This window comes from Halichoeres trimaculatus, unplaced genomic scaffold (genome assembly GCF_033239565.1).
Source record: "Halichoeres trimaculatus isolate MK-OKI-2021-1 unplaced genomic scaffold, fHalTri1.1 fHalTri1_scaffold_1, whole genome shotgun sequence".
In the NCBI taxonomy this organism is placed as follows: Eukaryota; Metazoa; Chordata; class Actinopteri; order Labriformes; family Labridae; genus Halichoeres; species Halichoeres trimaculatus.
Window position 1 is genome coordinate 17,010,233 of NW_027437179.1, and position 23,912 is coordinate 17,034,144.

A 23,912-nucleotide genomic window follows, 5' to 3' on the forward strand; every position below is an offset into this window, starting at 1 on the left:
TTCCACTTTACTCTGTACAGACAGTGGCAACACATTTCCTGTAAAATGACAATAAAGATCTATCACACTCGTGGACCATGTTCTTAATCATAAGGTTACAGTGGCTGAGGTTGGTTGAAGGATGCAGCTAAAAGCTGGAAGAACAACGGTGTCCTCAACCATTCAGACTTTTTGTGGACAGAGAAGATCTTTGTTTTGATGTGGATGAGAATTCGTGGCCCAGCATCCAGGAAATTAAGGCGGTGTAGGAGGACTGCACTGACCTGTAATTCACACAGCGCTGCATAAACAGTTTTCCCTAAAGAGGCTGTTCTATGTTCACATTTCTACTTTTGTTTTTTGTACAGTGCAGCACCTTCTTCTCCTTTCTGTATCATTAATGGGGTCAGTCAACAAATTACAGCACAAACAGTGAAAGTGAAAATGTGAATTTCGTCCAGTCTCTTGTAATCAGTCTCCCACAAACACTAAGATGTAACTTACAATTTACAGTAACTGTCATGAAACCTTTAGGCATAGTTTACATCAGCACATCCTTCCAGAGTTCACAGTTATACTGACAACATGACTAAGCTATTCGACTGTCCTTTTCACACTGGATGACGCGAAGACTTGTGATTCTGATGCACTGACACGTTCACTGACACAGAAATTTACTTTTAAGAGATGAACTAAGAACTTTAAGAGAGAGACTGACTTTTGCAGGTAACCCATGGTATTTTGCTATTTGTACACACTGTTTTGAGACATGCTCTTACTGTTTTGCAAATTGCAAGGATGATTGGTGAAATGTGCCAAAGCGACTGAGAAAAACTGTAAAGCAGACTGACCTAAGCCAGGACTGTAAACCAAAAATGAAGGGTGAATATCATGCAGGGTTCATATTGCATATAGGAGGTTCTACTGCTCTTTCCAACACAATCTGCCCGAGCCTGAACGTTTGAACATACCGGAAATGAAGTTTGAAACAGACTGCTGATTGTAAATGGACACCACTCAAACTAGTCGTATAAAAACTCAAAGCCCACATGTAACTGATTGGACAAGAAAACAGTTAATCATCACATCTCAAAAGGGATCTTGAAGGCTCGTATGTGGCAGGCTTGATAACAAGTCTATTTATCAGAACACCTCATTTAGAAATAGATCTTCAAATTAGGTCAAGTTTAAGTGCTGCCAAATATAATGTACATTTTGAGTTTATTATTGAGTACAACAGATAGAGTACAGAGTACTGTGCGCAGACCAGTCCATCAGGCTTACATTCATCCCTCTGCTTATGAAAGAAACTGACGTAAGTGCTGTGGTTGCACAGTTATGATTCAATACATCACAAAAGCCCTATTCACAATAACCTATAACTGCACATTTGGAGGTCGGCTTGTGTCTCATGACTCAGATCAAACAAAGACAGCACATATGACCAGTGTTTAGTTTCACATCATGAATGTCTGCTGGGGTGCAACTAGAGGTCATGATAATACAGTCATAGATAATAATCTGGTACCGATCAAATGACACACAGGTTAAAAAAAATAAATAACAAATGTTCAGCTTATCCTCTAATTCAGTCCTTAAATTTATTGAAATGCTTTCATGTCTATCAATGCAAACCCCTGGTATACACTGAGGTTTGATTATTTCTTATTTAATCATGGATAAAGAAGAACCATTCATGTTTCTTTCAACTTTTCTCTTGACATTTTCTAAAAATATTCAAAAGCATTAGAATTAGACACTGAGGACTCCTGACCAACTGACTGTCTTAAGCCTTTACCATGTTCACAACATTTCATGTAGCAAATTTAATTCAATTTCATTGTGTCCTTAGCTTTATATGACCACCTTCCATAATCAGATGGTGACAGTGGCAGTTCTTCCAGCTGAAGCCGTCAGCTTTCTACTGTCTTTGCACTTAATGCAATGGTTTGTTCCTAACCCCTCGCCCCCTGCAGCTGCCTGCTCTTCCTCTGTTCTCCTCCTCTGATTTTCTAAGACAGAGGCAGGCTGCAGCTGACAGGACAGTACAGACGAAGGGACAATTAGGGAAGCGTGGGAGAGACAGCTGGACCTGTTGCCAATTACGCCAAGACCAGGAACCAGGAACCACGTACACACACACACACGCACACAAAACCAGCCTAATGAACTGACACTAAATTCAAGACCACATGTGGAGCTTTTGTACACTTAAATTGATTTATAGGAACGGAAAACTAAAACTGGTTTGTTTTATTAATCTTCAAAGTATAAAGTTACACACTACAGTTTTAAAGTGCTTTCTGAGGAAAAGGTTTCATGTAAAAATAGTGTGATGAAATGTAACAGTGGAAAGAGTCAGAACTGTGAGAAATCTGTAAATATAACATGAACAGAGTTTCTAGCGTGTCATGTCTTAAATGTAAAGAGTGAAAAATCTCATCCATCATTAGTGCAATAGCTTTCCCAGCAGCAACCCCTGCAGCTGCCTGATCACGCTCTCCTGTGGCAAAGCGAGGCTCGTCTCGGCCCTCTCATCCTCCTCCAGCAGCTGCTCAATGTAGCAGGAGGAGCCCAGCAGGATGTGGCCGGTAGCCTGCATAGAGAAGATGGTCCACCGCAGAGCCTCCCTGGAGGCGCATGGCAGAGACAGAAACACAGAAAGGGAGAGATTGGTCATGAAAGAAAGTTTCCTTTCAACACAGACGGTTAATGGAAATACAAAAGAACTATTAGACTAACTTGGATCTGAATGTATTTGAAAATAACAAAGAATAAAGTCATTTATTCAAAGAGAATAGGCTAAAAATAACAGATTAACAACCTTATGTGATAAGTTTTGAATGACTGACGGACTCAAAAGGAAAAGGCATCTGATGCCTCTTCTACAACAAAAGCCTCATTTTGACAAGTTAAATATATGATACTCTCTGAGACAGAAACTTTGTGCCACAGCTAAAAACCAGCAGATGTCACCCTTCTCCTCTAATTCCACCAGTTTAACTATGCCACAAAATACAAATGAGTTAGGTACCATATTATTTTATCCTTTCCATCTCCAGTTCTACTCATTGCTACAAGGTCTCAAAAATATTTGGCTCCAGTTCAATTATTTTTGAAGAGGAAAAAAATATATCAAACTTTTCCCACAAAGGTAGGATGTTTAAGTTTCCCAAAGTGACCTGCCAACTGTCAAACTCCCTTTTCTTTCATGATACAAAATTACTCCTTTAGAAGTGCAGATCAAGAAAACATGCTCTAAAAAGACTCCTGTAGAAAAATAAGTTGAAGGAGTCTATCACAATATATCTGAAGTACAAACATGACTCATTTATTTCATGACTGTATTTTGTTGTATCCTATAAGTTTTTGAGGTGAAGAGTCGTTGCTACAGCTGCTACCACTGCCAGCTCAGCTTGTCCTGGTATACTGGTAACATTTCTATGACCTGCAAAATTGTCACTGAGGGTTAATCATGAAAGATGTATGTGGCCAATCAGATATGAAAGTGAGAAATATCTCAAACAGGTTACAAGTTGGAAGCAGGTCTTGATACACAGGATGACCCAATCCGCATTTTTCGCCCCTGATACCAATCCCATCTTTTCAGTATTGAGTATCGACCAATACCAGGTCCTGATCCAATGCTTGGGTTTGTAGAGATAAACTTTGCTGACGAGGTAAGAAAGTGAAACTGCACACTTTTTTGTTCTGTGTTTTTAACAGAATGCTAAAACATGCTCATTAATTCTACTTAACTTGGTTCAGCTAGTTTTGATGTCAGTTATTTAATCTATTTTGCATGCTCTCCTTTGTGAGGGCCCCTGAACTTGTGTGCATGCAATTAAGCGCACTAAAATCTGAGGCTTCCCTTAACACAACTGTCCTAAGGCAGTGCGAGACTATCTAATTATAAGACACACGACACACACATACAGAAATATGTCTTGTTTTTAGCCTCTCATTGAAATGTTTATATTCCCACAAACTGGATGACAACTTCAACTGACCTGAATCATCCCAAACTGCAGTGAGACTCAGCAGGAAAAACGTCTTGTCGTTAAACTTATCACATCATGTTTAAATCACCTCGCGCTTTGTCACTGACTGTTCTGTGCAGCTCCAGAGAGGATGTGAAACCAAGTGTCAGAGCAGGACACACCGTGGCTAACGGAAGTGGCATAAATCTGCGTCCCACCTTCTTCTCAGAGCTCTTAAGATGCTCTCTCTCACCGTGGATATTCAGTTGTCCCTTCTTAGATTAGAAACAGCGGTGCAGCCTTTACTCTGTTAGTGAACTACCCTGCATGTTGTTTTAGGGTGTTTTAGTCATACTGAAAGACAGGGCTGGGACGATATGCTACTTTCACGATTCGACTGTATTACGATTTTGGGGGTGGCGATCCGATTTAAATTGTGATATTTTGCTTTTTCAACACCAGACCACGTGAAAAAGTTAAATGATAATTTCTACAGACAATGTTTAGGAGCCATATTTTACCATAAAATGCACATCACGTGAGTGAGACAGAAACATTTCACCCCCTGCTGGAGAAAAGTGGTAACTCTTTCGCCAATCCATTTTAAAAACAAAGACTGAAATGAAGAATTTGAATTAAAAAAAAAAATCGATATTTTGACAAAGAATCCCAATTTTTATATTATCAAACAAAAAAATCCTGATACATATATCGTGTTTTGATTTTTCCTTCCACCCCACTGCAAGATAATAGCACATAAATGTATTCAAGCTGAACTGTTTTCTAGTTCAATATATTTCCCCACTTTTGTCATTAAAGCCACCTATTTGCTAATGCTAAGCTAACAGGCTGTCCTGTGTTTGTTTGTTTTTGCTTTTTCAAACTGTATGTCCCGGGAGAGTTACCGTAGGGTGCTGTAATCTGTCTGGTTGTGCACAAATGTTCTGTAATACAACTAAGTATGGCTGCTGTTCCACATCAATGTGCCAAACCTTATTTTACTATTCTCTCATCAAGTTTACGGAGTTTGGCGGACTCTGAGTGCTATGCTGTACTTATGCATTAATGTACAGCAGCAATTTTTGCTCAGCGACGGCTAATGGCAAAACTTGTTTTCATCAACATTTCACAGCTCTCATGAAAATCAGGGACATATAGTTGAGAGATAAACATCAGTTAAATAATACTTCAATAATTTCACTTACTTCAGCACATTTTTGGCAGCGTAACAGCGAAGGTCGTAGGACAAAGAATAAGCACCATACAGGGTAGCTTTCACATTCAAGCAGCCAATGAAATCATTAGGGTTGTTCTTGTAAAGGTCAAAGGTCAGCTTGGCCACATCTGTCCGCTGCTGCTGCTGCTTGTACTGACTGAGCTGGTCTCTGAAGGAGCTGTTCTACAGGGGGACAGGAAGAGAGACATGAATCAGGTGAAGAGGACACCCCACATCCACAGATCTCCTGAATGTAGCCTGAAAAACCAGCACCTCCAGCAAACAGAGAGGTTGAAATGAGAATAGGAAGTACAAATTGAAAAGGCATGTGACAATGACGCAAAGGCAGCGTGAGGTCACCAGAGCAAATGTCTTAAGAAGGCAAATCACCACATGAATTAATTTATGAGGTAATTAATTGCTTTTGGCTCAAGAGAATTCATACGTGGTGACTCCTCTAGATCTGACATCAAAATTTAACCACAGCCGTTGATTTATTTTCCTTAAAATGAAGAAAAAAAATCTCTGGGGTTTGCCCTGGGATAGTTTTGCACAATATCTGATTAACAGCCATGTTTTTTTTCAGTCGTCAGAACCTGACATCATCCATATTAATAAATCTGTATGAATGAAACATATTCTCTTACCAGATCAGACACAGCATCAGCCACGGATAAAACAAAGGCTGAGAAAAGGTATATGACTGAAATATCTTAAAATTTCAGGGTGCAGTTTTGAGCCCTGTAATCTGGTCAGCAGTATCGCCTAGTGGTGGATATGAAGAGTTCGGAGCAGTATCATACTGTGTCTGGGGTCCACTTCTGGCCCTTCTCCAGCACCATGAGCACAGCATTATCAGGCAGCGTCTGGAAGAACTCCTCAGTGTCCACACCTGTGCCGTCTTCATCCAACAGCAGAGCGCTAACACAGGGCACACTGAACGAATCACTGGCCTGAGAGAGCAGACAGACGATACGAGACACATCAGGTGAGCCAGATGGACAATTCAGATATGATACATTACTTGAGGATGTGGGGTATTGCTGTGTACACCCCACATGGTTCAACTTTTAGCAGCACTGAGTTCACTGAGTGCGCAACATAACAGATCATCGAGTCATAAGTGAGTCACAGGCCAGTCTGTTGGAGGTTATCAAATCCTCACACACACCTCAGGGTCCCTCTTTGAGTAACCATACAATCATTTCCAGTCTACTAATTATTGTCATTTTCTTTCTCTCTACTCGGTCCTCCTCACCTTGTTCATCAGGTCCTCCAGGGTATCTGCCATGATGCCCTTCTTCACACTGCGGTCAGCATTGGTGACTCTGAAGGGCTTCGGTCGAGGACCTCGACTAGTCAGGAGCTGCTGGGTCATGGAGGCACTCGCTGCCACACACCTGACGACAGGAAGACAACACACATTAATAAAGTTTAATCATTTTAAACCCTAAAAGAAAAAAAAACGCGACATATTGACTTGATTAGGTCTGACCGATGGAGCAGCACCCTTACTTGGAAAGGGAAGACGGAGTTATAAGGCTGAGGGATTTCATGGCATACTCCATCTGACTGATCACCCACCTGTGATTGGAAGAAACATCAGTTTAACCTGAGACAAAAAAGGAACGGCAGCACAGCATCACTAAAAGCAATATAAACAACAAGCTTTACAGTAGGAGTAAAAATCGGTTCAGGGAATGAAGTAACTCAAAAGTTATAACTGTTAAAAATGACTTAAAGAAATAATCTTACAGTGTTAAAAAGTTGATGCTTCACCCACCACTGTCTTGATGTATTCCTTAAAGAGGACACCTGAAAGCGCTGCCCTGAACTCTGTTTTGACCACTGAGCCTCTCTAATAATGCTCCTCCTCTTGTCTGTCTTTCTTGCACCACTTGGTCACTGAACTTTGTGCTGATGACTGCTGAGCTGGTTGTAAGCCGTCAGCTTTATTGTGTAATTCTTTATGAACACTCCCATTGACCCTGTTCAGTGAAAAGCTTTTATTACAGCTTGTCATACTCAGAAACAGTTATTTCAGATATCTAAAAGAGATAGATCACTTCCACAGATAAAAAGCATTTTCTCACTTTCCAGAGGACAAATACAGGATACTTTTCATCTGATTTAAAATCAGAGAACAGTTCACAATGGACCTACTTTCTACGAAAGTATTAGAACGAAGAAAACTAGGTGTGTGTTGAGTAGATTATCCGGATTAACTTGAACATTGTGATTGGAATGAGGTTAAAAAACAAACATTTTGTTGCGCAAGCAAAATTCATTCAACTGCTGCTCTGTTGTGGTGGTGGCAGAAATTGTCAACTGATTAAAAGGCAGATTAATACATTGGGCATATAAAACAGGCTGTATAAATATTTTTAAAGACAAATAAAAGTTTTCTGATCAGATGAGCCGATGTCTTGGTTTATAAAGTATTACGATGGTATGTGGGAGGCATGCAAAGTTTTTCAAAGTGAATTTCAACATGTTTTTCTGTGTGATTAGTCTTAAACACAAGGAAAAGGGGAGCCACCATGTTTTACATAGCTTCCTTGGGTTCTCATTATTTATTTACAAGGGAAACTCATATTGCTCCAAAGCTTTTCAGATATTTTCCCCCATTATTAGACACCTTGTGACATTTTTTTTTTTGATTGATTGATTTAGGCTATTTGTTTATTTAACCTATTTATTCATTCATTTAATGTTCTTCTGTTATTTTTTTAAGGTTCCGAATCATTGTTAATAAGTCCTAAGATATCTTGAAGGCAATACATCTTGAAAAATTCCCCAAATTAAGTCATGGTTCAATGTTCACCCTGTGTTATCTCTCACGACAGTAAGTCAGCTTATGGAAGAGGAGTCACAACTCGTCCCTCTGTTATCACATCATCATGTTTTACAGCCAACGGTACGGGCTGTCACAAAGGACGGTGAAAATACGAAGTTAGGAGGGTTAAAAGTAAAAGACACGGACTTACATTTCCTCGTGCACTGATGTTGTGAAAAGCCTCCACGTGGGCGCGCGCTAATTAACAACACCTGGGTGAGCTCGATAACGACCACAGTTTCCACCATTTTGTGGATTTTTTTTTCGCCCTATCTTGTTGAAAGCGTTCAATTGGTGAAACCAAAAGCCATTGTGACCATATTTTTTTTCTAATAATCTTGATATAAATCATGTTCTGCTGTGCTGCAAACTGCCAACACTACTGCAAGTTAGTGTGAAGGAACAACGAGGACATCACGTGGACAAAGGTATGAACTGCAGCAGTAGAACGTATCTGCTGACACTTGTATCTGTTAGGGAACGTTTATACGAGCCGGACGGTGGTGAATATACCCAGTTTAAGCAGAAAAACTTACAACCCCAACCCCAACACAGTCCGTCTAACATGAGTCTGGTTCTGTCCGAGGTTTCTGTCCGTCAAAGGAATTTTTTTCCTCGCCATTGTAACTTGCTAAAAGCTGCAAAGTGCTGTACTCATGGTGGGTTAATATGAGACACGACTCCTTATTTTGTCTTGATGCAGGGTTTCTGCTTATAAAATTATATTGACATTGACGGGTCCAGACCTGTTAATGTTTTAAGTCTTATAAAAAAAAAATACTGATTCAATAATTGATCATGAAATCGAAAGGAGCCATACTAAAAACTTTAAAACGTACGCAAGATCAATACCAAATAATCGTCACTTTTTTTTTTTTTTTTTTTTTTTGCAGAGTCCAAACGAACTATTTTCTTCAACAGTAAGTTTTAACAAACCATTTCCGTGAACATGGAAAAAAAATGTTTCTCACATCTGTATGCTTTGAAAATATAGCCTAAATTTATATTTTTGTACTGCATTGTGTTTAAGGCCTTTTTTTTCCTGAACATTTTTGTTTTTATTTGTTTTTAGATTTTTAAAACAGGGTTTTGTGTCACATTTCATGATGTTTGACAGCTGCCATTCTTTGGTAGTTTTTTTTTTTTGGGGGGGGGGGAATAGTGAGATACGTCAGGAAGAAGAGCTAAAAAGAGATTAGACTTTGAAAGAAAAAGTCTTTTATTTGGACCTGGTTCCACACAGACTCTGGCTGCCCAATGGCAGCACCCCAATGGCAGCACCCCAATGGCAGGGTATTTTGGCCTGAAAACCACACAATGGTAAAGGTGGAGTCATGCTATCCATTCTATGTACAGTCTACTGTTACAGCTAGTGAGCTAGCTAATAATAATCTAAACTATAGCTTTCCCCTCACACTTTTTAAGGGTAACTATTGTTTTGTTGAAAATAAATTTTGTAAAAGCTTCAAGTGTCTTATCCTGAGAAGACTATGCAGGTGAGCTCTGATCCAAATTCCCTGATTTTCCATACCACAATTTGAGAGATGGTGCCCTCTGGTGGCAAGATACGTGAGTGTGACAACCAACCCCGTTCTCCCCTACCTCAATACAACAGTATACCAAGGCTTTTGATGAGTGCATTATTCTGCCTTAGATGTTTTTTCAACAGATTTTTTTCTCTTTAGGGATAAACAAAAGAAAGAGGCAAAGAAGAAGAAGAAGAAGAAGAAGAAGAAGAAGAAGAAGAAGAAGAAGAAGAAGAAAAAGAAACACACAGGTAAGTACTGCTGTAAAGTAGCCAGTTAAAGGGGAAGTAACACTTGGCTGTAAAGATGCAGGGACATGCTGGGGTTGCTTGGCAGCTGGACAGTGAGGAGCTTGTACCAGTTCAAATTACAGATAAAATCAACAGAATGAAAATCTGTGGTTCCTAATCAGTTTTGATTGTTAAATGCTTTTACGCAGTTAATAATTATGTGTTGATCAGTAAGAGAGAAACGTTCACGAAAAGTTCTACCCCTTTTGGATATTAAATAGAAGAAGCTAAATCAGTATTTCAATAGTTTTTTTTCTTTGCGTTGTTGGCAAATCTGTTAAGTTTTTGTCCACTTTGGCTTCGTGTTGTCTGTAGCTTGTTTAATTTTATTATTTTTGGTTGCATGTCTGGAAGTTTAGTAACGAGTCTAACTCTGAGTTGATATTGCTTAAGTATCCTGAAAATAGCCTTCCTGAAAGATTAGAACCCCAAAGATGAGCTCATGAAGCCGCTCATGGTTAAAATGTTGACAGAGGCATCAGGAACAGTTGTCCGGTTTTATTTTCTGTCCTTTCAGCAACCGTGGCAGAAAAAATACACTCATCAAGGCTAATCTGTGAAACCAATTTGAACCTGATTTAAGAAGGCTGAGAAAATTTTCTCAGAGGACTGCACTCATTACATAAAACGAAGTGGCTGCCGCTGAAAAGTTGGTGATACCTGTCTTGTAATAATCGTTTTTTTTCCTCTTGGCTCTTTAAAGTGTGAAAGAAAAGGAAGCAGACATGGAGGACTCTTTGTGGTTTGGTGCCTGATACCTGCTGTCAGCCGTGATGTGATGTAAACTCATCTATACTTACAAAATAAATAAATAAATAAATAAATAAAAATTTTAAAAAGTTAAGTTACAGAGTTGTTTTTGAATTGGCTTTGACGGTCACAGACCTTTCGGGTCAAGTCCAGTGTAATAAAGAATGAACTCAATGTAATTCAGATGAGCGGTTTATTTCACTCTGTTGCTTCACATTTCATGCTCACTGCAGGAGCACAGATGAATCATGCCACAGATATGAGACTAATGAGGAGCTGATAATAAATCAGACTAGAAATAGCTGAAACTTGTTTGCCAAATTTATCAAGTATTAGTGAACAAAGGTTCATAGAAAGGGCCTGTTCTTCTCTCAGAGGTCAATATCCTGCTCACGCCTTTGTCCTGTTATCACACATCAGATTGCGCTGTTGGTGACGCAGGCGTATGTGGCTCAGGCCCATTCATTTGTGCTTTATGTGTTTGCTGATGCTTGTAATTACACTAAGCAAGCCTGATATCAATGCAGGATGAAATGACTTGAGGAAAAAAAGATTATAATGTTGGATTTAATTGCAAAACCCCTTTCTGTGAACACATGCAAACATAAGCGAGAGCCTTCAAAACCCAGTCACAGTTTCTGACTTTGAGTGATTTTTATTCTTTAAGACAAAAGACCAGCTTTATCTTGATTATCAAATATTGTTTGGTGTTTATTTTTTTCAAATATTTTCAATATTTCCTTTTGTTCATGTAAAGTTGTATAAAAGTAAAACAGATCTAAGCTCTAAAGACAGATACTGACCGCGATGACTGAACTCATTTGAACTGACACTGTTTCTAATCAGGGGTCAGCCTCACAATGTGGAAGGTTATAAGGTTAGAGTTTGTCCATCGAGCTGCAGGAGATTCCCATGACTTTATTTCCTCTTGCCTATTCGTGCCATCAGTTCTGCATTGGCGGCTGCCTTGGTCCTCATATCCTGGTTCTTAGCCAGGTCTATGAGGACGCTGAGGATGCTGGTTGGAACATCAAGGGACAGGGCAAAGCGGGACCCCTGCTGGACCCTCTTTGGTACCTGGGGGAGTGGGCGTGGGGCTCGCACCCGCCGGAGCATCATGTTCTGCTCAGAGTGGAGCAATGAGTTCAACACACCGCTGCGGTTCAGGATGTTGGCAGCCAGCACGTCCCTCTGTGTGTCTTCATCAAGTTTGGAAAGAGCAGGACCGCTCCGCACACACCAGGGCAGCAGCAGAGCCAGACACAGACACACACGCACACTCCTCATGGTCACAACTGTGTCTGCAGGGAGAGAAAAAGACCGAATCAGCCAGAGACCCAAGTTACACAACTGTGACAGTGAAACCATCTTGCTACTGTGGCCAGGAAGAAGCAGTGAAATTAAAACCTAATATAACTTCTATTATATGTTATACATAGTCTAATATCATGAGGTTTTCGTAGGTAAGATTTGCCTTTCAGCTGCAAATGTCAGCACTTTTCAGCTGAACAGTACATTTCAGATTTATTCTAAAAGAAACAAACTTTAGAAATACACTGAAGCTGCACAGGAGAATGACAAAAAGGCTTGTGGAGGAGCCCCCACCTTACACCAGCTTGGGACGCATCAGCAAAATGCTTTCACATATTTCTATACTAATTCAACTGTTTTTACAAACTCTAAAAATAATACAATTTTTATATCTGCAGTAGCATGAGTTTTAAAAATTGACAAAGGGAAACACTGACATAATTCTTTATTTATCTGCAAAGTAAGAGCTGCTATCCACTTTCTTTGGTTTAACTTGTTGATAATGACAGTTTAAACTGATCAAATCTTTTAAAATGTGTAAATCTAATGGATACTTACTCACTGTCACCTCTGTGGGAAGTTGAAAACTTGACAAAAAGGCACTTCTTCCTCCCGCTTGTCTTCTGCAGGGCTCTGGCTCTGATGTCTGGTCTCTGATATCCTATGTTCCTGTGTTCTCTGTCTCCCAGCTTCTTCTCCTTGTTCTCGTGGAGGATCAACCTGAGTGGCACGCAGCCAAGATGTTCAGCTGGACTCCAGCCTGCTTGTCCTCAAACTCGTCTTTATCTGCGTCTGTCTTCTGCGTGTCACAGCCCCTTCCCCTCTCTGTTTTATCTTTTACATCTCAACACCCCATCACCCTCCCTTCATTTCATCTCATTTCCTCCACACTCATTGCCGTCTTTCTCTTTCTAAAAATAACACGATGGCAATCACAATAGTTTGTCTTTAATGAATCGGATGGTTGCTCTTGTCTGCAATAAAAACCACAAATTAAACCCAGCACTTCCGTTCAAAAGTTCAGTATCAGGGAGCATCAAAAGAAAACACTTTCAACCTCTTACCATGAGGGTTAAAAGAAATGGTTTAGGTAAAGATTCTGATTTGTGTTGCAGCAGCTTGACCCCTCATAAAATAAACATCCTCCTTATACTGTCACTGTTATATTTTACTGTTATACTTATGGCAAGAGGAACTGAAATGGAGTGTCAGTTCGTAGGATCTTTAATTAACCATTCCTGACAACACAGACGACCCACAGCTAACACATTGTTTCTGTAAACACCAGGTTTTCCTGCTGCTCTGGGGTCCTTCACTTCTGTGCTCCTCAAAACAGACTCTGAACTCCACTGAAATAGGTATTCTTCCAAAAGGCATGACCTTATTTTATGTTTTTAAAATTAGCCGAAGAGAGCACTGCCAACATTCAACAACATCCACAAAAGATGTTTCACATGAGCAGGCAGGCCTGCATCTACACCTCACTGTGACAGCGACTGAATGGTACAGGGAGCATTAAGTGGAAGCAGAGGGTCTTTAATTGTGTTAGTAATAGTGTGAAAGTTTCAGAAGGAGACCATGTCTTTTTCAATAAACTCTATTATATAAACACATTAGATACTTTGCTCATTAGATAAAATGTGTGTTGCTTTTGGTGTTTTGAAATGTTTGCAAGTGAAAAGAAAAGCAGTTAAAGTTTCTTTGTTTTCACTAACTGGAACATAATGTATGACAGCACAAACCTCTTTATTTACAGTCAACAGGGAAGGAGAGCAAGAGGAGGAGGAGGAGGAGGAGGCGCTGGGAGGTTAGAGAGGGAATCATTGAGAAAGTCCATATGGGAACATGGAGGAAGAGACTGTCAGGGCCAGGAGGAAGGGCTGGACAAGATGAAGCCTACCTCGTCCTCTGACTCACTTCCTGTCCAGCCCATCAAGAGACTTTTCATCATCCTTCTAATGGTACGTGAACATGAAAGTCACAGCCGTGTATTATCATGGGAGTTCAGGGAGTTAGACCCTCAGGCCCATCTCTCTGAACCCTCCTGACTAAGAATCGTCTCAGTGACCCTAAAAATAAACAGACTCCAGTCATACAAAGGTCATCCAGCTGCATGTACAGTTGACCTGACTGATAATAAATAACTTTAATGCTAACTGCCACTGATACAGTATGATGCAGGACTACACATGCATGTAAGATGAATTCATCTACGTGATTCAAGCTGCAATGCAGTGTGTGCATGTCACAGCAGGTTGTGGTTATTGATCAAGCAGACCACTGACGTAGGTCCACAGGCAAATTATCACAATTACTTTGATAAGTGAGGTCAGCCTGAATGTTCTGCACGTTATTTTTATAAATGTAAGTCATGTCCTGAGATGCAAACACAATAACCGTCACTGCCTCTGGTAGTAAATACAGTAAGATCTTAAATATTTGCTCTTTTTTGACTGAAACACTTTGATCGCTCAGCCTGAGTCCATGCTGGTTGTGTTTTCTTTTTCCTTGAAGAAAGTTATTCTGTGCCACTGCTAAAGGCTAAACTTAACAAGTGTTTTCATGATGCTGCAAATACATAACAAAAGTAAGATTATAATCTTATAAGATTATATTTGTCATGTACCAGTACTTTAGAAATAAAAACAGATTGAGTTATGAGTTCTAGGAAAACATATCAGCTGTGTCTATAGATTCTCTTATCAGCTTGAACCAAAGGCTAACATTTATCAGACATTTATCAGACTCCCCTAAATCACAAGGGTGCCCTCTACTGGCCCTTCTATTCATCACACGTAGCTGCACACAGAGGGGCAGCCATCCAAAAAAGTTTCTGATAATACTGCTCTGCTTATAACCTCCACCAAGGAGGTTATGTTTTTGAGAGTTTGTCTGTGAACAACATAACTCAAAGACTAACGGATCTTAATGACATTTTCAGGAAATGTTCAAAATGGGATAAGAAAGAAGTGATTAAACTTTGGAGGTGATCCAGATCACCGTCTGGATCCAGGACTTTTTAAAGGATTCTTTATCATTGTGAGATAGGACCGTTTTCACCATATGTTTATATAACTCCACAATAAATGGTCAGATTGCTTTGCAAAACAATACAAGACAAAGTCAAGATAATTTCTGACAGATGTTAAAGTACGATCCAGATCCTGGCAATATTCTGGATACTAAGATCCAGAATATGAAATTTGTACTCATCATAATTTTCAACACTGTCAGGTGACAAATTAATGTACAAACCTGCAACTAACATCAACTGTAGCAGACAGTCTGTTGAAAGGGAGTATAACATTGAAGTAGGACTGAAGTGCTGCCTGACAATCACAGAATGCTTGGCAGAGTCTGCGCTCTCAGTGCTTTTCTATCCTTGTTCTTGTTAAACGTTTTACTTGATTATGTTTCTCAATGTGAAGACAGCCTTTAAGACTTCCAGTTATTAATTTAAATCCAGGGAACTGACGTTTGCTTTTAGACTGATGAAAAGGCAGCTCAGGGGATAATCATCTAATATCAAATTCACAAAAATTGTTGGGAAAACATTGCAATGATAAACCTAAGTTTGTCAACACTGAGAATATAGTAAAGACATGAGACTGGAACTTCATCTCTTACAGAATCCAAATTTTTATCAATAAGTTTTGATTTCACACAATTATTGCTGCTGAAAGTAGCTTTGAGCTCGAGAACATGCTGTTTTTGGTAAATCTCTTCTTTGCCATCAAATGTTTTACCTGCTTGTGAAACCAACAGCTGTACTTTTTTTTCTTTCCATTTTGCAATTACATCCCTCAATGCTCTTCATGGTTTTTTTCTTTTTTCTTTCACTGAAGCACAGAACACACAGAATAAAGTGACAAACTGAATGGGACTCTTACCAACATTATCACTGTTTTGCAGCCATTGTATAGTACACTTTGTACATGATTCACTAAATTCAGAGATTAAAAACCCAATCAGCCAACACTCTGAAAGTGATGAGCTAAACTCTACCTCAAAAAAAATAGTGTTGCGTACTTGAAACAATAACATGAAAGTGGGACAAACCACACTGGGCCAGTGTTTTTTTTTTTACAGTACTTTTATCTCGTTGGAATGAGAGCTTCTGTTATGTACAATAGATGACAGAAACAAATGTTACAGAAATTATAAATATACTCTTGCTCCAAACTTTCTGTACTCAGGGCTGACTGTTTCATGTCCTGTGGATGATCATTTGATTATCTACTCCGCCCTCTCTCCTCTCCATGTCAGTACCAATAAGCACCTGTGCAGTACAATCAGAGGATCTCTGATTTGTAAATTCAAACAGCGAGTCGACTGGCTCCTCCCTCATGGCTAACTATGAGTGTCCCCTCAGCAGGATAAGAGAGGGAGGCTGGGAGAAGAGAGAGGGTGGGAGGCCGTTCCTGCTGTCAAGACTTTGTGTGGACGATCCTCACAGGGGTTCAATCTTGCAGTGATAATGACAGGAAAAGCGGGGAAAACTGTGAGGGAGATGTAGAGCAAACTTAGAACACTCAGAGCAACACAATGACTTTTCTTAAAACCTCAGCCAATACATGGCACTGCGCATTCTGTTGTAGTCAGGGAGCTGCTCGCAAGGGCCTGGAGTGGAGAGAGGCAGAAAGGACACATTAGAGAAACTTATTACAGCATGAACCCTGACTTTGTTGAGGGGACAAAAAAAACAGAACCAAAGCACAATAAACTCACCAACAGCAGCAATAGCTGGACATTTATCATAGATGTATTTGGAACAGACATCACGCACCATCTTGGGGGTCACAGCCTGAAGGAAGCAAAGTAAAACATCTCATCCCGAGCATAGACAGTCAGACATCACAGCAATTCTGTTCAGTGGTTCAACAGAGATGTTTAATTGTCAACTCACATCTATGCGAGCGTCCCACTCTGCCAGAGGAATTCGCCGTCCATAGTTCAGGATGTGTCTGCCGATGTCGTCACAGATTGGTGTCGTTCCTAAAACAATAATGGAAACAACAGCTGTTGACTTCAGATTCTGAGGGGTAAATCTATGTGTTTTATATTTAAGTGTAACAGACACATCACGCACCATTGAGCTGTCCCACCAAACTGGCCTTTAGAGCATTCTTGCCTCTTGCTACATCGCTTTCTGTGACAGTGGTACACAGGTTCATCCTGGGGGGGGGGTGTCACAGGAAGTAAAAAGAAATCAGTGCATTTTGTTTACAGTTATAGGAAGACATGACACACATTTAGCATTTTTTGTGCATCTCTCTGTCCTGGAGTTCAGACTGACCAGGCATTCTGGGACCAGTGCATCATGTCCTCGATGTAGTTCTTATCTGCCACAAAGTGAATACCCAGCAGGCCAGTGTCACTGTAGGACGAGTGGAAAGCCTGGAAGCTGTGACACAGTTTCTCCTCAACTGCCAGACGAGCTAGGCGGCTGCTCAGATGCTAGAAAGAAAGAGAAAGAAAGAAAGAAAGAAAGAAAGAAAGAAAGAAAGAAAGAAAGAAAGAAAGAAAGAAAGAAAATGATGTTCAGATTAGGGCTGCAGCTATCGAATATTTTATTATTCGAGTTTTCTACTGAGAATCCCATCGATTAATCGAGTAATCGGATAAAATACAGTTTGGTTTAGTTAAAGAGCAGTTATTTTTCAAATGAAAATTTTTCTCTTTAATGCAGCGGCCACACCAAACGCGAACACGCGAATTTACTCGCGCGAATGGCCTGTCACGCGCCGCGTGAACGCCCGAGTCTCGCCGCTGGACTTTTTTGACAAGCTGAGGCGCGAACACGCGAACACGCGGTACTGCGCATGCGGAGTAGAGAGCTCGTTCATTTAAAGACCGAAAGTCCAAAAGAGCAGCTGAAAAACAATGAGCTGTGGTTTCCAAAGCATGACAGGAGAGTGTGTGAAAGCTTTGGAGATCACAATCAATGCCTCTGCCTCTCCCTGGTAATCCACCAGCCCTGCTTGGCTGTTCCCTGCGATCTCATCCCCGATCCCCCGAACCTCCGACCCCCCGTACCCCCCGTACCCCCGACCACCCGAACCCCCGACCCATGTTCCCGGAGGTCTCCCTGGGGATAATGAAGGGGAGGAGGAAAGAGAGGAGCACAGAGAACTTCCATCTTTTCCCTCGCTCTGCCCCTGCCCCACTCTTTCCTCCTCTCTATCAGGCTTAAAACTCCGCTGAGGAAAACACAGTCGGACTCAGTGATAGCCCGTGCAGGCAAATCCAGCTGGGAACAAATGTTTTCAGAACTTACATTCAAAACCTGTCTCCTCAGAGACTTTCAACCAAGCCTGCTCCTGTTTTTCCGGTCTCTGTAGAGTACACACGTCGTATCGTATAACTCTGGATGATGACACACCACACAGATTGTTTTCTCCTCCATCCTCCGGCGGAGTTGGAGCCGGAGCAGGCGGCAGTTGCCCCCCAACGTTGTCATAACAATGACGTCGTGGGGGAATATTTTGAACTCGAGCGAATTCGCGTCTACCGCCTAAACGCGTGAACGCTCCAAACTCGCCGCGCCAAACGCGCGAATCGCGCCGCGAGAGGCGAATCGGCGGCTAAACGCGTCTTTGCATTGACTTTGTATGTAATCGCGCCGCAAATTCGCGTTTGGTGTGGCCACACCATTAGAAATAGAATTTTCTGATACAGCATGTCAATAAGAGCACTTGCTTTGGTAGCTCCAAAATTTGTAAACATACTTGGACACATTTTTTTGTGCCTTGTAAATCTCATCAAATATTGTGGACCCAAATGGCACCCGTTTCGTAGAATGACCCATTAGTCTCCAAACTCCAGAAAAGGACCTAGATTTGTTGCTAGTTGCTATTTTGTATAAGAGGTAGCTTGAGGGGTCTGAAAACTCTCTCAATATGGCCTCAGCTCTATTTGAAATACCACTCTTTGATCTTTTTAAAATTAAACGATTCCTCGAGGCGGAGAAAATTACTCAAGTATTTTTTGTAATCGAGTACCTCATTCGAGGAATCGTTTCAGCTCTAGTTCAGATATTGTCTGAATTCAAAGTGTGACTATAATCGCTGTGGTTTGTGGTGATATATCCACCTGCTCTTAGTATTATACAGACCAGCAGTAAAGTGTTTAAGTTATACATAAACATTGTTCAGAAGTATAAGTGTGATAGAATTTTTGTTCCTCTTGACAGGTTTCGAGGCAGGAGTGAGACCCCTGTCTCAGGACAGTTATAGAGGATTACAGTCTACCCCTTAATAATGGCCACTCAAGACACTTTAAATCTCAAGTGGGCAAAGCTTACAGGGGACAAGACAAGGAAACAGCAACTGTGTTTTAGTTCCCACTTCCAGTATCATTCCTGTTCAGTTTAATTTAAAGCAGAAACTGAAACAAGTTAGTTCATCAACATGTTTTTACCTTCCCACCACCGTAGGTGAGGTCAAAGCTGCCAATGATGGCGTTGGCCAGCATGAGTGGCACAATGTCTGGGCTGGCAGCACTGGCTCCTTCAACAGCAATGGCAATATGTGCCAGGGGCAAACCATCATCACGCATACGGATCTGATGAGAGGGAAGAGAGAAACAAACTGTTTACCACGACAGTGAAGAAAATCTCTCCTTGTGATTCGACGCAGTCCTGAATCACACTTAATGCATCAATCTTTGATATTTCGCAGCTGCATAACTCTGTTACACATGCACAATAAAACAAACTGTAGCAAAAACAGTCTGTCAAATGAGCTCACCTCACTGCCCGTAAATCTGCATGGTGACAGCACAGGGACGGCATCACCTTCATACTCAAAAGACACTCCACTGAAGTGCGTTTTGGCCAAGCCGACCAGCTCATCGTGGTTCACACCTGAAGAATCAATACATTTAACACCTGCAACTCCCAGTAGAAGTAGAAATTCACATGACTTCATTCAGCAGCATGTCAAAAGGTGGGTGGACTTACCTCCAGCAGCAGCCAGCACCATGCGTGGGGCTTTATAGTGGCTGTTGACGTAATCGACCAGGTCCTGACGGGTCACAGTCCTGAGAAAGTTCAAACTATTAGTGCTGGTAACCTCTGCAGCGTTACAACACTTTCTGTTTTGACAACAGTATCCTTTAATTAAAGTAATCCCAAAACAATCACTAATATTTCAAAAATGTGTGAGTGAGCAAGCAGTTCCTCTTGCCTTGCATTGTTAGAGGGTCCCAGCACACTTTGTCCCAGAGGAGTGCCCTGGAAGGCTGTGGCATGAAGCAGGTCCAGGCAAACTTCCTGCAGGTTATTCTCCACTTCCTCTAACTCCCGAAGCACCACAGCTCTCTGCTGCTCAATCTCAGCCTCACTCAAAGAGCAGCTCTGCACCACCTCTGACAGCAGCTCCACGGCTATGAGAGTTAAAAAAAAAAACATGGACTAGTTAAAGGGGACATGCATACATTTTGTGCTGGTACTGTCAAAATCTTAACTGCTATTCATTCAACCATGAACCCAAGGTGCTGTGTTCGTACAGTTTAGAGTGAACATTTGTGTTTTATGTAGTAGTGCGATATGCTTTCTTATCAAATAAGAGCATAATCAGCTTTTTATCTGCTTGGTATCACATCATCCTACCTTTAGGCAGGTCTTTGGCCAGAGTTTTCATGTAGTATGCGGTGTGCTCCCTGGATGTGTAGGCGCTGAGGTGAGCACCCATTGACTCCACCTGCTGCTCCAAGGCTGTCTGAGGGTGCTTCTTGGTTCCCTGAGGGATGAGATGAAAATTAACTTTTCAGGACATCCCAATTTGTTGAGCTGTGTGTGTATGTTATTGTGCACTGAGTATTTGTGAAAGTTTTACAGTGTCTTAAGGTGTGCAACTCTGCAACTCAGAGTTATTTTTTTTCACGCCCTAACAGCTGGCTTGTGTGATCTGGAGCTTTACCTTGAAAGCCATGTGCTCCAAGAAGAAGCCCGCTCCATTGTTCCTCTCGCTCTCATAGCGACTGCCAGCACTGATCCACAGTCCAACCTGTGACGGTGACATGTATCATACACTGATCATTCACAGTGAAACAGGAGTCCATACACAGCCCTCCTAACCCCCTACACATCTTTAAGTACATATTCCTTTTTTCTGCTTCCTTACAGTGCAGGTGGCATGTCCAGTTTCCTCAGATGCAACCCTCAAACCGTTGTCCAGGGAAGTGAGGCGAGTTTCTGGTGCTCCCAGCAGGCTCTGAGCATAGCTGACTGAAGCCTGCCCACGCCTCAGAGACAGCAAGATGGGCTGGAGACAACAAGAGGCAAGAGGTGAGTTTAGAACTTCTAAAACAAGACAAAAAATGTTAGATTATCCAGAACAGTACTGGGTTGGACCTCTTTTTGCTTTTAGAACTGTCATAATACTTTGTGGCATAGATTCAACAAGATGCTGGAAACTTTGCTCAGGGATTTGGGTTTATCTTGATATATTAGCATTACACAGTTGATGCAGATTTGTTAGCTGAAGATCCCTCAAGAGAATCTCCCATTCCACCACATCCTACAGGAGCTGTATTGGATTGAGATCTGGTGACTGTGAAGGCCATTGGGGTAGAGAGAACTCATCGTCATGCTAAAAAAGCAGTTTGAGATTATTTGTGCCACTTTGTGCATTCAGAGATGGTCTTCTGAAGACCTTTGTTGCCAAAAGTAATGATTTGAGTTGCTGTTGCCTTTCTCCAATCAATCAAACCATTCTCCACTAACTCCTGGCATCAAGAAGGCATCCTGACCCCGACAACTGCCGCTTAGCGGGTATTTTATTCTCTCAGAGTTGCTGACAGGTCATTTTGATTAGATAATTTAATTGAAAGGCATTTAATGAGGTGTACATAATGAGGTGTACAAATCTTTAAAATGGACTTCAGTGAGTGGTTAAATCTTAAACTTTGAGACCAGATGGGAGCAGAATTAGGTGGCAACACATTTATTAGGTTTCATGAGTGAAATCAACTGTGTCAAAGTTTTGGTCATCGCGTTCTGAACGTTTAAAGTTGGCTCTTGGCCCGTCATGAAGTGAAGGCGAAGGACACACATAACGGTGGCAGGTAGTATTGACTCCAGGGCTAACTTCCCTTATTCACTAATAATAGAATCTCTGATCAGTTATACAAAAAATCAAGACTTTCCTAAAATTGACTCCCATTAACTTGAAACTGAAGGACCATTTTCTCACAGAAGTAAACATCGGTGCTTTTCACATGTCATAACATATAAGCTATGACTGTTCACCTATTAGGTATAACCCTCGAATGACATTGTTAAAGAAAAGTTTGGCGTTCTGGAGATATTTTGATTAGAGAATGTATTAAATGTAAATGATAGTGGTATTATCATATTCAGACACACAGTAAGTTTATGCTCTCTATTTACGGCAGCACGTCCTTTCCACAATGTGCTGCTTAGATAGCCAAAATCTGAAGTCACTAACCGTTTTCACCTCGCCAACAGACTAAATATTCTTTGAAATGGGAATAAATTAAACTTGAGTTCATGAGTACTAATCTGTAACTGTCAAATATCTACCCAAAGTCACCATGCTAACTCTGCTAGCTGTGGAGCCTATCCGTGATATGAGGGCAAGTAAGGACAAGAGACAAACACTAAAACCGTTTCACTGCTCAGTGGGTGAATACGACTCATAAGACTGACATCTAGTGCTTAACACACAGTTTTAAGAGTAATTACAACACATTATATGAATGTTACTGAACGAACAGCGACATTAATAAGGTGACCTTGCGTTCCCTTCTGGCTAACTCATGCTAACCGGGAAGCTAACGGCTAACGCTGGGATGTTAGCCTGCTAATATAGCAATCAGTGAATCCTCGTCGACTCTGTTAGATTTACATAAAACTAAAAAGAAACTAAAACTACTTTTAATGTCCCTACTCAGACATACGAAGAAAAAGAAAAACCTTGTTCTTTTACTCACGCTGCGGGTTTTGGCGAGGGCTCGACCCACAGTGCTCCCGACTCGGCACACGGACGCCGCCATTTCTAAGTCCTGTTACAGAAGACGACTGTCTCTGTAAAGTCTTCTTCGAGTTACAATGTGTGCTCAGCACATTACTGCCACCAAGTGTTCATTAGGGGTCAGGAGCAAATTCCCACTCTAGTCATTTTCCAAACCACAGCTGCTCATGTCACTCTTATCTCGAGTGAATTCGCTGCAACATCTAATTAACAGGTTGGATGTTGCTGATGTCACAATTTGAGCAAAACACATACGTGTGCTTTTGGAAGAGGCTCAGTGAAGAAACCTACTACACAACTACCCACACCAATGAGTAACCCACAACCCAGTGACTCTGGTCCTGATACTAAAGCCTGAAGACAGTTGGGCAGCAAGAGCCAGAATAACACTGGGGTTATCAAGCAGGCATCTCCTGTCACTGGTGTTTCATAAAGTTAGGCCTATGACACTTCAGAAGCTTAACAGTTAGTTCTGGCGTCCTGGAGTAACCCCTGTCTATGCCAGCTCTCACCATTCTTCAAATATATTAGCACTAGCAGAACACCTCATTTATTCCAGCTCATTCACAATTGCCCCATTCAGTTGACCCAGGCTCGGTACATACATACTCCAGGCAGGGACATAACTGATACTTACCCTTGCTGCAAAAAATGGAGGAGTCTTTATTTAGAAGTTGGACAGAGGACAGGGAAGGCAGACCTAGAACAAGGGGTCGGTCTAGGCCAAAACTTATCAGCACGCTGCTCAACGATAAACAATGCCTCCTCACTGTTATTTTCTTTCCCCTGTTTTCAACATAAATGTAACTTACATTGACACTGTTTTAGAATTGCTGCTCCATTTCAGGTTCTTAGTTTCATAAAAAAAAACAACAACAACATGACTCTGTTCATTTGGGAATAACCCTACCATGTAAATACCAGGACAATGCAGCTTGAAAAAAAGGCAATCTTAGGTTTGAATTGTGTAGTAGTACTGCTGAGTATTACTGTGTCTTCTTATTTTCTAACTGCAAAATTCAAAGGC

At 41.1% G+C, this 23,912-nt stretch overlaps 2 protein-coding genes across 2 annotated transcripts; both read right to left on the minus strand.

Moving 5' to 3' along the window:
- Nucleotides 1-1,220: 1,220 nt before the first annotated feature.
- On the minus strand, nucleotides 1,221-8,415 carry cidec (cell death inducing DFFA like effector c). Its single transcript, XM_074673685.1, has 6 exons — nucleotides 8,163-8,415; nucleotides 6,691-6,759; nucleotides 6,434-6,575; nucleotides 5,979-6,128; nucleotides 5,165-5,358; nucleotides 1,221-2,609 (listed from the first exon to the last, which is right to left on the minus strand). Coding segments are annotated over exons 1-6 (738 nt in total). The 5' UTR covers nucleotides 8,165-8,415; the 3' UTR covers nucleotides 1,221-2,428.
- A 7,568-nt stretch (nucleotides 8,416-15,983) lies between these two features.
- On the minus strand, nucleotides 15,984-22,978 carry uqcrc1 (ubiquinol-cytochrome c reductase core protein 1). Its single transcript, XM_074671104.1, has 13 exons — nucleotides 22,845-22,978; nucleotides 21,014-21,154; nucleotides 20,810-20,896; nucleotides 20,500-20,629; nucleotides 20,075-20,273; nucleotides 19,849-19,928; nucleotides 19,637-19,752; nucleotides 19,308-19,451; nucleotides 17,185-17,345; nucleotides 16,978-17,063; nucleotides 16,795-16,883; nucleotides 16,617-16,692; nucleotides 15,984-16,508 (listed from the first exon to the last, which is right to left on the minus strand). Exons 1-13 carry the CDS (start codon nucleotides 22,905-22,907, stop codon nucleotides 16,444-16,446), a joined length of 1,437 nt encoding a protein of 478 aa, XP_074527205.1. The 5' UTR covers nucleotides 22,908-22,978; the 3' UTR covers nucleotides 15,984-16,443.
- Between the last annotated feature and the right edge of the window lie 934 nt (nucleotides 22,979-23,912).